Raw genomic sequence first — 12,882 nt, 5'->3', positions numbered from 1 at the left:
GGCCTCCTTACTTACTGGAGTTTAGAAGAATGAAAGGTGAGCTTATTGAAACATTTAAGTTTGTGATGGGGCTTGATAGGGTAGTTGCTGAGAAGTTGCTTCCTCTTGTGGGGGAAATCTAGAACTAGGGTGTACAGTTTTAAAAATAAGGGCTCTCCCATTTAAGGTGGAGATGAGGAATTTCTTCTGAGTGTTGTTATTCTTTGGAATTCCCTTCCCCAAAGAGCAATGGAGGCAGGGTCATTGAGTATATTCAAGGCTGAGTTTTTTTAAATCTACACGGGAGTCTAGGGTTATGGGGGGACAGTCAGGAAAATGAGGTTAAGACCACAGTCAGATCGTTAATGATCTTATTGACTGGTGGAGCAGGCACGAAGGGCTGAATGGTCTACAGCTCGCATTACTTATGATTTTGAGGATGTAAGATAATGGTGGGGTGCGAAAAGTCAAGTTGCAAACTGAGAGCTTTATCAAACTGTTTGAATAGAAATAGAGGTTTTAACTGAAATAGAAATACTGTATATTGAGAAAGGGGAGGTGGTAGGATTAAAAAAAAACTTTAGAGCAGGCAACATCCAGAAGTAAACTGCCCTGCTATTCTATTTTAATTGGGGTTAATGTTCCTGACGAATTGGTGTCAGGTTTGAGTGTGTGTGTGAATGGAGAAAGCATTCAAACAAAACTGTAGAGTTGGTAACATTATTAAAAATGAATGGATACGATACAGTTGATATTACTGAGACATAACTTAGGTTTGGACAGGACTAGGAAGTTTATTATTTGTCATTTTCAGAAGGAATGTGGGAAATATTTTGGGGTTAGCAATGTTAAGGAAGGGTACTATTGCTGAACTAAGATGTAAGGATGTTCTGGGAGTCAAGAAAGAGTTCGTAATTCTAGCGTCAAGAAAAAGTAAAGGAAATGGTATTGGTCTTTGGTTATTCTCCAGTTCCAGTCTTTGTTCAAAAATATAAAAATGGATAAACAAGTTTGTTTAATGTCAGTTGTGGGCAAAATATTAGAATCCTTAATTAAAAATCGAATTAAGCATTTAGAAATGTATGGGTTAAAAGAGCACAACCAGCACTGAGTAAGAGTGACAAATTTAATCGTGATTTGAAGAATTCACTGATTTTTAATAAAGCGAATGAACTAGATGTGTATGCCAATTTTCAGAAGGTGCTTGTTAAGATATCTTACAAGGCTTAAGATAAATTCAGGAATGTAGTATAAAAAGAAATGTAGCAGTACAGACATGGGAAGTTGGTTAACAGCAATAAACCATGAGATCGTGTAAATGACTGTTGGTCAGATTAGAGAAAGGGTGAGACCACACTGTACTGTTGAAAGTCAATGTGAGATCTACTTTTTCTATGTATGGATAATTTTTATGAATATAAGGAATAGAATCTTCATACTTTGTGCCACAGCAAAATTTAAGTTGGCAAAAGGAGGACTTTAAAATACTTCAGGAAGTTCAAAGAACGGGTGGGCAGGTGGGAAATACAGTTCTATGTTGATAAGTTTGAGAGAGCACATTTTGGGAGACAAAATGAGGTGTGGGAACCTCTACATAGTGGAACTACAGTGATGGTAGTGGATGAAGAAATCGACTTGGTGGTTCAAATATATGATTCCTGAAATGCAAGTGTAGGTGGATAAAGCCTTTAAAAATAATAGGAGCAGGGTTTTATAAATAAAGGCATAGAGACATGAGTAGGTTACGTTTGAGTATAGCGTTCAGTTTTGGGTGCCCCATTACAGAGAGCGTATTAAAACCATGGGGAGTATGCAATGTTGTTTCACCAGATTTTCAGGGATAATCATTAGGACGGACTTGAGATCCTTCGACTATTTCTTTCGGAGTTGAGTGGGCAAAGATGATTTTTAAATAAACAAATTATTAATCTCTTTGAAGCAGGGAATGATTTTTTTTCCTGTTTGAGCAGTCATTTGCAAGGTTGATTTCAGATTACTTCTGAGACCAAAGCGAAAGTTTATGAGAAGCTTTACGCAGGATTGTTGGAACATCAAATACCTTGCCTCAGAGTGATTGTGACAAATGTCATTGTGTCTTAAGGGGAAAATGGTTAAATATTTGAAAAGGATGATGCATGGTTATGGGGAGAGACCTGGACAGTAGGATTAGTTTTTGATTGCTCCAACAAAGAGGTGGTGTGAACACCTTTGGCTGCTGCAACCTGCTCTGTAAACTCTGTGGTTATACTCACTACTTATAGCAAGCATATTGGTGTTAATGTAATATACCTGCTATATACAGTGGATGGTAAAACTTGTAAACTAAGTAAACAGCATCTTTAATCTTACTTGGCAACTGCTTTCATAATCTCTTCACTAAGGTAATCGCACTTTAATGAGGTATGCACAGTTGATTTGAAATTGCTTGAAGACCTGACCTGAAATACCCTATTGAGCTATCTGAAATAGTCACCACACTTAAGTTATAACCAGTACCTTTGTAATTGACTCTTACTGTGATAGCCAATGTAATTTGCCTTATACAGACATCTGCCTGTGGTGAGCAAGGCATATATAACTGGGGATTATATACACACTGAATTATACTGCCAACTACTCAAGACTTTTTGTGAAAGAAAATAAAAACTTGCATTTATATAGTGCTTTTCGTGACCACTGGACATCTCAAAGTGTTTTACAACCAGTATATTTACTGTTGTAATCAGGTAACACTGCAGTTAATTTATGCACAGCGAACTTCCAACAAATGGCAATATGGTAATGACAAGATGAACTTTTTTCTCTGATACATATTGAGGGATAAATATTGGCCAGGACACAGGGATTACCTCCCTTGCTGTTTGAAATAGTTGTGTGGGATCTTTTACATCCATCTGAGCCAGCAGATGAGGCCTCAGTTTAACATCTCATCTGAAGAAGTTGGCATCTCCTACAGTGCAGCACTCCCTCAGTATTGCACTTGAGCTTCAGCCTTGATTTTTTTTTTATGTTCAAGCCCTGGATTGGGGCTTGAACCCAGAAGTTGTAGCTCAGAGGCAGGAGTGTTACCAACAGACTCATGGCTGACACAATGAACAGCAGTGAAAGGTTTAGTCCAGAGCATCTGTTTGCCCTTCTGAAGAAATTTTGTATTATGTGGGAAGTAGATTCGTTATGGGCCTGGGAGAAAATTATGCCATGCCCCAGTATTACTTGTATATTTGTTATCTTGACGTGTGAAATGTCTATCCTGGTCTAACTAAATTCCTTTAGTTACAAATGCATTTGTAAGCCAGCATTTGTGTGGAAATCATAACTGGTTTTTGTTTGCCTCTGCAGGATACAGATGTCTCTCCAGCACAGCGGGATGAGGTGATTCAATGGCTAGCTGAGTTGAACAGCAAATTTCACTTCTATCCAGAAACCCTTTCTCTTGCCATCACAATTTTGGACAGGTTTTTAGCTCTGGTAAAGGTAAGGACCTTGAGTTAAAACATGCTTAACCTGATTTATATCTGTAGGAAAGCTATGGCTCTCTTCTCTGGCCCTTTTCACTCTCTTCCTGTTAGTTTCTATAGGGAATATGGCCAAGTTTTTTCCCCAAGTATTTGTTGCATTCAAGTTTTCTCCATGTAACTTACAAGGCAATGGACCAAGAGTTGAATAGCAGGATTAGGCTGAATAGCTCTTTTTTGCCAACATTGACACTGGACCAAATGGCTGCCTCCTGAGCCATAAGTTTCTGTGATTCTAAACTTTGCTCTCCCTCCAGCCTATCTTATGCTGCAATTCTACTGCAAATCATGGGGTTAAAAGCAAATGTATCGGTATGTAGATCTTGTAGTTTAGAATTCTTCGTGGATCAGTGGGTGGAATAATACTTTCCATTTTAAACACTCAGCTGGGACTGGGGCCAACTGAAACCCAAACACTCCTCATTGCCACTTATATCTGAGACTCTTGCTGTATTTTTTTTTTGGTACTAGTTTCTGCCTGGTTTGCTGGTTTTGATTCAGAATTGTAAAGTGCCTGTAGAAATTAATTATGGGTAGATATTTCTGTATGTAAATGTGCAAATTGCGTTGTTTTGTGATTTGCAAATTCCTGAATTTGCAAGTGAATCAAATTTCCTCCTTGCATCGTAAAGTAAAAATTGACATGAGAATGATTCCTTTTGAATGAACTAGCCAATAATGAAACACCACATTATGACAAAAGGGAATGCAAAGAGGTTAAGAAAAAACAATGGGAAGGCAATGAGGATCTAAAACATTTTATCAAGGAATATAAAACATTGTGAAATATTCAAAAGGCACATAAATAACAAAATAAAAATCAGAATAGGGATATGGCCACTAAAGGATACATAAGATAAACTTGCAGGTAATGACGGCAACATGGCAGAGATATTAATCAATTACTTTACCTCTTTTTACCAGGGAAACTAATAGGTGGACATGATATTTGGAAAAAGAAATCAAAAAAAATATAAAGACATTCCGATAGAAAGGGGATGCAATTGATGAACTAATCAAATTTGGTGAGGATATGATCCCTGGTCTGGACAGGTTGCATCTGTGTATATTAAAGAAGCTATGGAAGAGTTAAGAGATACCATTGAATATGTATAAAAAATCATGGGGAAATGGAATGGTGCCAGAGGATTATTGTTATACCTAGATTTAAAAATGGAAGTAGAGCAAGGAACTAGGGAACTATTGTTAGCTTAACCTCGGTGGTAGGGAAAATAATTGAATCCTTGAAGAAAAAAGCAATGGAAAAGCATTTGGAAACTCAAAATATAAGAGTAGCGAGTATGGATTTTCAAAAGGGATGGTCATGCTTAACCAACCTTTGACTTCTTCGAAGAAGTAACACAGGGTAATGCAGTAGTTATATGTTAGATTTTTAAAAGGCCTTTGAGGAAAGTTCTGCATAGAGTATGTGGAGCCAGGACAAGTTATAGAATGGATAGCAAGCTAGCTACAGAGGAGAAAACGGTAGTTACGGATAGCTGCTCAGACTGGCAAAAGATGGGAAGTGGTGTCCTATCACGATCGATATGGAGTCTGCTGCAGTTCATAATTTACATAAAAATATTTGGACTTGGGAACTTGAAGCGTAATTTCAAAATTTTCAGAGTAAATTAAACATTGGAAAGACCAAAGCCATTGTCTTTGGTCCCAACCACAAACTCCATTCCCTAGGCTACCAACTCAATCCCTCTCCCTAGTAACTGTTTGAGGCTGAATCAAACTGTTCGCAACCTTGTCATATTTGACTCCCAAGATGAACTTTTGACAGCATATCCATAGTAACATAAGACTTCTTAATTCCACCTCTGTCATGTTGTCTGACTTCGCCTTTGCCTCAACTCATCTATTGCTGAAACCCTTATCCATGCCTGTGTTGCCTGTAACCGTGACTATTCCAGTGTAATCCTGGCTGCCATCCCATGTTGTATCCTCTGTAAACTTGAGGTCATCAAAAATTCGACTGTATCCTAATTTGCACCAAGTCCTATTCACCCATCACACCTGAGCTTGCTGGCCTTCATTGGCTCCTAGTTAAGCTGTCTGGATTTTAACATTCTCCTCCTTGTTTCAGATCCCACCATGGCCTCAGCCTTCTCTATCTCTCTGTAATTTACCCCCAGTCCTTTGAGATATCCATGCTGTTCCAAATCTGACCTCTTATAACTTCAGCTGCCAAGACCCTAAACTCTGGAATTTTTTTCTTCTACCTCTCCGCCTGTCTTCCCTCAAGGACACTCCTTAAAACCTACCTATTTGACCAAGCTTTTAGACATCTGCTGTAGTATCTCCCTTTGTGGCTTGTTTTGTTTAATGCTCCTAAGAAGTGCCTTGGAACATTTTACTGTATTAAAAGCACAACATAAATGCAAGTTTTTATTGATGACAACCCCAAATGGAGGTAGATAATACCAAGGAACAATGTGACAAAATATAAGACAACATTAATATTCGTGAAAGGTGTGTCACTGGTAAATTCATTTCCATGCAGACAAATGTGATGTGTGTACATTTTGCTTGAAGAATGAGGAGGCCACATGCTGCTTGGATGATAAATGTCTAAATGGAGTAGAAGAGCAAAGTGCAGATACACACATTGCTCAAAGTAGCAATGAGGGTTAATAAGAGCATTTTTTTAAAAAAAGCAAACACTGGGATTCATTTCTAAAGGAAAGGAATTGCAAATCAGCTAAATTATGTTAAACTTGCTAGACCACACATGGAGTACTGTGCATAATTCTGGCCTCTATTATAATAAGGATCTAGAGGGATTGGGAAAGGTCTAAAGAAGATACCAGATCTGAGAGAGACTGGGGCTGTTTAGAAAAGATCATTGAGAAGTGATCTAATAGAAGTCTTTAAAATTACGAAAGAGTTGATAGGGTAGACACTGAGATTCTTTCTCTTGTAGATTAAAATTTGAGGCCATAAACATTAGATGCTCACCAATAAATCCAACATGGAATTCAGGAGCAACTTATTTACGCAACAAGTGCTACAAATGTGGAACTTGTGACCACATGGAATAATTGATGTGATTACCATAAATGTATTAAGGGGAAGCATGAAGGAGAAAGGAGTAGAAGGGTATGCTGATGACGTTAGATGAAGAGGAGGAGGCTTATGTGGAATATAAGTAATAGTGTAGTGCAGTTGGTCCAAATGGCATGACTGTGCTGTCCATCCTACGTGAAAATGTACAGTTGTATAACTTTTTGATTGCCCTTTGAGTTTTTCTAAATGTTACATGGGCAGCTGCATTTATGTATTCACAAGGCACTAAAGCATAAAGCTTCAGTCATTGCCATATAAATAATTTGTCACAAACCACCGTAGCTTTATTTCTGGTTCTACTTGGCATTCTGGATGATCTGTCAACTCCACTGTGGTGAGCAGATGAATATATAAATCAGATTCCTGACAGCGCTCATAACCAAAAAATGTAGTTTATTCTTAATGACTTTGAACATACAAATGCAATTTGCAACTTCAACCGCTGAGAAAAATACACAACTGGCACTCTATTTCATTCCTTCAAATTAAGTATTTTAAATATGTACTGTTTAATACTTTAAGAATTAATTTTACTTTTCCTGATTTTCAAGGCCCGTCCAAAGTATCTGCGGTGCATAGCCATCAGTTGTTTCTTCCTGGCAGCTAAAACCAACGAAGAAGATGAGGTTGGTAAACTGCCTATTTTGTTTAATTGGCAAAATTTATTGAATTTCTCTTTGCTTCTTGCCCCAACGCCCCCCCCCCCCGCCCAAACCATTCATAAAATGGTGTTTGCATTCAGGAGCCTTGTGCTGTTTTTTTATCCATTGACTGTACAACTGAGATTGGGAACTTACCATTTGCTATTTTGTGGCGGAGCAAATTGAAATGCCAAAGTCACTATTTCATGCATTTTACAATTTTTAAGAAATGTTTCAAGTTCATTTTAAAATCAGTACTTAAAGACTGTACTGTGTAATACCTTTGTTTTCATTTTACCTGTTTGAATCTGAGTTAAGCATGTCTTGGAAGATTGATCTCGCCACCTTAATCTTTGACTAATGCTATCAAGCTAGAAAAAGAGTCTTGAGGGTGTACCTCACGTAGAAAACATACTAGCCTTCTATAACATCAAAGCTAAAGGCTATTGAATGTTTGTGGTGTTAGTGTCATTCTGAAGCAAATGTATGTAATGCTTGACAAAAACAGAAATACCTGGAAAAACTCAGCAGGTCTGACAGCATCTGCGGAGAGGAACACAGTTAACATTTCGAGTCCGTATGACTGTTCAACAGAACTAAGGAAAAATAGAAGAGAGGTGAAATATAAGCTGGTTTAAGGGGGGGTGGGACAAGTAGAGCTGGATAGAGGGCCAGTGATAGGTGAAGATAACCAAAAGATGTCACAGACAAAAGGACAAAGATGTGTTGAAGGTGGTGATATTATCCAAGGAATGTGATAATAGGTGACATTAAGGGTAGAAAGCAAGGATGAGCAAGGTTCAGATAGCCCTAGTGGGGGGTGGGGTGGGGGGAAGGGATCGAAATAGGCTAAAAGGCAGAGATAAAACAATGGATGGAAATACATTTAAAAATAATGGAAATAGTTGGGAAAAGAAAAATCTATAGGGTCCCCCTTGTCCCCACTTATCACCCCACCAGCCTCCGCATTCAAAGGATCATCCTCCGCCCTTTCTGCCATCCAGCATAATGCCACCACCAAACACATCTTCCCTTCAGCTCCCCCCCCGGCGGCATTCCGCAGGGATCGTTCCCTCCTGGACACCCTGGTCCACTCCTACATCACCCCCTACACCTCAACCCCCTCCCATGGCACCTTCCTATGCATTTCTCCTCACCGTCTCAAGGGCCCAAACACTCCTTTCAAGTGAAGCAGCATTTCACTTGCACTTCCCTCAATTTAGTCTACTGCATTCACTGCTCCCAATGCACTTTCCTCTACATTGGAGAGACCAAATGCAGACTGGGTGACCACTTTGCGGAACACCTTTGATCTGTCCGCAAGCATGACCCAGACCTCCCTGTCGCTTGCCATTTCAACACTCCATTCTGCTCTCATGCCCACATGTCCATCCTTAGCCTGCTGCATTGTTCCAGAGAAGCTCAACGCAAACTGGAGGAACAGCACCTCATCTTCCGACTAGGCACTTTACAGCCTTTCGGACTGAATATTGAGTCAACAATTTTAGATCATGAACTCTCCTCCACCCCCACCCCCTTTCTGATCCCTTTTTTTCCAATAATTTTTATAGGTTTTTCTTTTCCCACCCATTTCCATTATTTTTAAATGTATTTCCATCCATTGTTTTATCTCTACCTTTTAGCCTATTTCGATCCCTTCTCCTCACCCCACCCCCACTAGGGCTATCTGTACCTTGCTCATCCTGCTTTCTACCCTTAATGTCACCTGTTATCACATTCTTTAGATAATATCACCACCTTCAACACCTCTTTGTCCTTTTGTCTATGACATCTTTTGGTTATCTCCACCTATCACTGGCCCTCTATCCAGCTCAAGCCTGTCTAACCGCCCCGCCCCACCCGCCCCTTAAACAGCTTATATTTCACCTCTTTTCTATTTTTCCTTAGTTCTGTTGAAGAGTCACATGGACTCGAAACGTTAACTGTGTTTCTCTCTGCAGATGCTGTCAGACTTGAGTTTTTCCAGTTATTTCTGTTTTTGTTTTGGATTTCCAGCATCCGCTGTTTTTTGCTTTTATCTTAGTATGTAATGCTTGTTTTGATTATGGTTACCTTAACTTGTGTTGTGAATACTGCAAGGTATTCAAAGCATTTATTTATATTTTTGACTAGACCAAAAACTTGTACCATTATAGCAGCTTACAAATGTGGAATTGACCCTCATTAGGACTCTTCAAAGGTGCCTCAAGATACATATAAAAAATCCTACTGGCTCAAACTGAGCAGTGAAGTGGATTTCTACTGCTTCTGGAACTGGAAGATACAAATGTTGCATCATTTTTGTTTGTATCTATTCATTTCTCTTGCATTTCTCTACAGATCATTCCATCTCTAAAGGACATGGTGAAGAAGAGCAATTGTGGTTGTTCATCTGCAGATATTCTGAGAATGGAGAGGATTGTACTGGATAAACTGAACTGGGATCTGCACACAGCAACACCTTTGGACTTCCTTCACATTGTAAGTATGTTTTCTTAAAATATCTCGACTTTAGCAAAATGCATGAGTAATTACTACAAAGCTCCACATGACGGTCATTGTCACATGCTCTCTCTCTCTCGCGCCCTCCCTACCTCCCGTCCTTGCTCCGCTACATGCGCCCATGACCCTCAGCCCTTGTTTTGAAAATTGGCTCTGTGGACCTTGCAGAGGGGCTTCCACAGGTCACCGGTTGGACAAGCCTGCTCTATTCCCTTCTCCCTTATGTGGTTATCCAGCTTCCCCTTAATATATCTGTGTTTACTTCAACCACTCTGTGGTAGGATTTGCACGTTATAGTCATTTGGGTAGTGGGAGTGAAAGGGCAAAACATGTGCTACTTCTAGGTCCTATAAATTAAAACTTTTTTATGTTAATCCTCATTTCATGATGAGTTATATACTAGGATTTTAACATTGTCCTTTGGTGTACTAGTTATGTACCTTGCCATAACTGTCAGAAATCTTTATGTATTAATACTTGAGATTATCTTTTCCAAATGAAATTCACTTCATCTGCCCCTCTTAACCTAGTGTGTCAGGCTTCAGCACCTCCTCAATACAGCTGAAAGAGAGTACAGCAGGTCGGGGAATGATCGGGCTTTCCCAAACCTGTTCCACCTGCTATCCTCTCAGTATTCATACAGGGGTTGATATTAGAATGTTTATGTTGTGCATTATTTTCTCTGCCATTCTTCCTGGTAGTCTTTAACAAGAGTAGATCTTATAAAACTGATAGTTAGCTATGCAGAACAGGAAGGGCTTTGTTTTAATTAGTGTTGAGTTAGCTAATCTCAAGTGGGGTGGCACAAAAAGCCAACAGTTAGCATCAGTACCCTGGGATAAAGGGAAACTTGTCTTTGTGACACTTGAAGGTTAAATATACTTATTTAAAATCTGTACACCTTCAAGATTTTTTTCATGCTCAAATACTCTATAACAAATGTTTTTGTTGTCACTGTGATTCAAATGAGTCTTGACTTTTTTTTAAAAAAATGTTTGTTTAGTTTCATGCGATGATGATGTCCAGCCGTCCCCAGTTACTCAGCAACCTGCCTAAGATGACCCCATCCCAACATATTGCACTCCTTATCAGGCAGCTACAGCAGTGTGTGGCCTGTCACCAGCTTCTGCAGTTCAAGGGCTCTACACTTGCACTGGCTATCATCAGTCTCAAGCTGGAAACATCAATTCCTGATTGGCTAGCTCTCACTATTGATCTCCTGAAAAGGGCACAGGTATGTGTTAATATTTATCTGGGTTAGATATCTGTAAAAGTGGCTAATTTAAAAATTGGCATGTATTGTGTTTGCCTATATGTAGACGAATTCTCTCTCACGTTTAAATGGATAGTCAGAATAAGTACCCATATTCTTGATGTGGTTTAAAAAATTTGGCTCAGGAACTGCAGCTATTTTATTTTTGCACCATCCTGTATGTAGTCAACCAGCTTATGTAAGTGGGCAAGAATGTACAATGTTGGGAAATGTAAAGTTATTCATTTGGTAGGAACAACCAATAGAATATTTGAAATGGTGAGAGTTGAGGAATTATTTACATTCAGAAGAGGCCTAGATGTCCTTGTACATGAAGCACAGTAACACGCGAGTACAGCAAGCCATTAGGAAGACAATTGTATGTTAGCTTTTGTTACAAAGGGATTGGAGTATAAGAGTGAAGTAGTCTTACCACAGTTATACAGGGTATTGGTAAGGCCACACCTGGAATAGTGTGTGCAGTTTTGGTCTCCATACCCAAGGAAGGACATACTTCTACAGGGTTCAATAAAGGTTCACCAGACTGGTTCCTGGGATGAGGAGATTGTCCTATGAGAAGACATTGAGTAGAAAAGGCCTATATCTCTTGGAGTTTAGAATGAGAGGTGATCAAATTGAATCCCAAGTTCTTAAGTGGCTGTACAGGGTGGATGCTGAAAAAATGTTTCCCCAGTCTGGGGAATCTAGAACCCGGGGTCACTCAAAAGGGTCATGAATCTTTTGAATTCTTATCTCCGAGCTGTGAACCCTCGGTTGTTGCATATACTCAAGACTGTGGCTGATATTTTTTTGGATAGTGCTGGAAGGTGGAGTTGAGGTAGGAGATTAGCCATGATTTTACAGAATGACAGAGCAGGGTTAAAGGGCCAAATGGCCTGTTCCTGCTCTGATTTTCTTATGTCTTATCCCTCCTGTGGAAAACAAAATTGGAAACATAGAATTACTATTGACTACAACTATTTCACATTTTAATTGTGTTGATCGTGTGTGTTGCAGCAGCTAGTGTCCCCACTGAACAATTTTGGATAAAATCCTAAAATGTTGGCTAAAGTCTGCTAAAACTAGATCCACTATATTATAATACTAATTGTACTTGGGATTAAGAGTTTTGTGTGTTCACTGCTGCAACTGCCTGGAAATGGAACTCATTTTGTGAAGGGGAAGAAACTTTCAAATATCTAAAATTTATTGTGGATTGATTTCATGTGACAGTATTTAATGCATCAGTTATGGGCACCTAGATTTTCTACCTGGCTTTTTTGAACATTTGATATTCAAATTATAGTGTTTTCATTTTTCAGATCGATAGCTTACAGCTAATTCGCTGTCGAGAGCTTGTGGCTGGACACCTATCCACATTTCAGCCTTCCCTACCACCTAATGCGGTATACATCTACAACCCCTGCAAGCAAACTATGGTGCCATGTGCAAGGGGAGCACTTAGATTATATTCCTCCCCTACCACAGAGCCAGAGTTTGATGTCAAGGGCACCACCAAGAGAATTGGCAGTACAACAGCACCCTGCCGACGCCTGCCTGCTTCCTACAGCTGCAAGCAGGCCTCGGCAAAACGTAAAGTAGAAGAGATGGAAGTGGATGACTTCTATGATGGCATAAAGCGTTTGTACAATGAGGATGGCAGTCAAGAAATTGTGGGGATGGATGCTGTAACCTCTAGCTATGGCACAAATCTACAGATTAAAGAGGGCAGTATCTCTCCATGTCCTCCGCTTCAGCCAGTTACAGTCATCTAACTGGCCAAAGTGGATAAAGTTTAAGGCTTACGCTATGTTACAAGGAAGAAGAGTGTTGAAGGGCATACCTTACCAGGCCGAAATGAAGTGAGCTACACGTTTTCATGCTGCTAATTTTAGTTTAACCATTTATTCAAGCACTTAAA

General features: G+C 39.5%; 1 protein-coding gene across 1 annotated transcript in view; it reads left to right on the top strand.

Annotated features, from left to right (window-relative positions):
* ccni (cyclin I) overlaps positions 1–12,882 on the top strand; it is a 41,788-nt gene extending 28,906 nt beyond the window's left edge. The window contains exons 3-7 of the mRNA XM_041184765.1: positions 3,319–3,453; positions 7,118–7,192; positions 9,548–9,688; positions 10,713–10,943; positions 12,284–12,882. Of these exons, the coding sequence (XP_041040699.1) occupies positions 3,319–3,453; positions 7,118–7,192; positions 9,548–9,688; positions 10,713–10,943; positions 12,284–12,736 (1,035 nt within the window). The 3' untranslated portion in view covers positions 12,737–12,882. The remainder of the gene's footprint in view (positions 1–3,318; positions 3,454–7,117; positions 7,193–9,547; positions 9,689–10,712; positions 10,944–12,283) is intronic.

This window comes from Carcharodon carcharias, chromosome 1 (genome assembly GCF_017639515.1).
Source record: "Carcharodon carcharias isolate sCarCar2 chromosome 1, sCarCar2.pri, whole genome shotgun sequence".
Lineage (NCBI taxonomy): Eukaryota > Metazoa > Chordata > Chondrichthyes > Lamniformes > Lamnidae > Carcharodon > Carcharodon carcharias.
The sequence above is the reverse complement of the archived record's forward strand: the minus strand, read 5'-3'. Positions and strand labels throughout refer to the sequence as shown.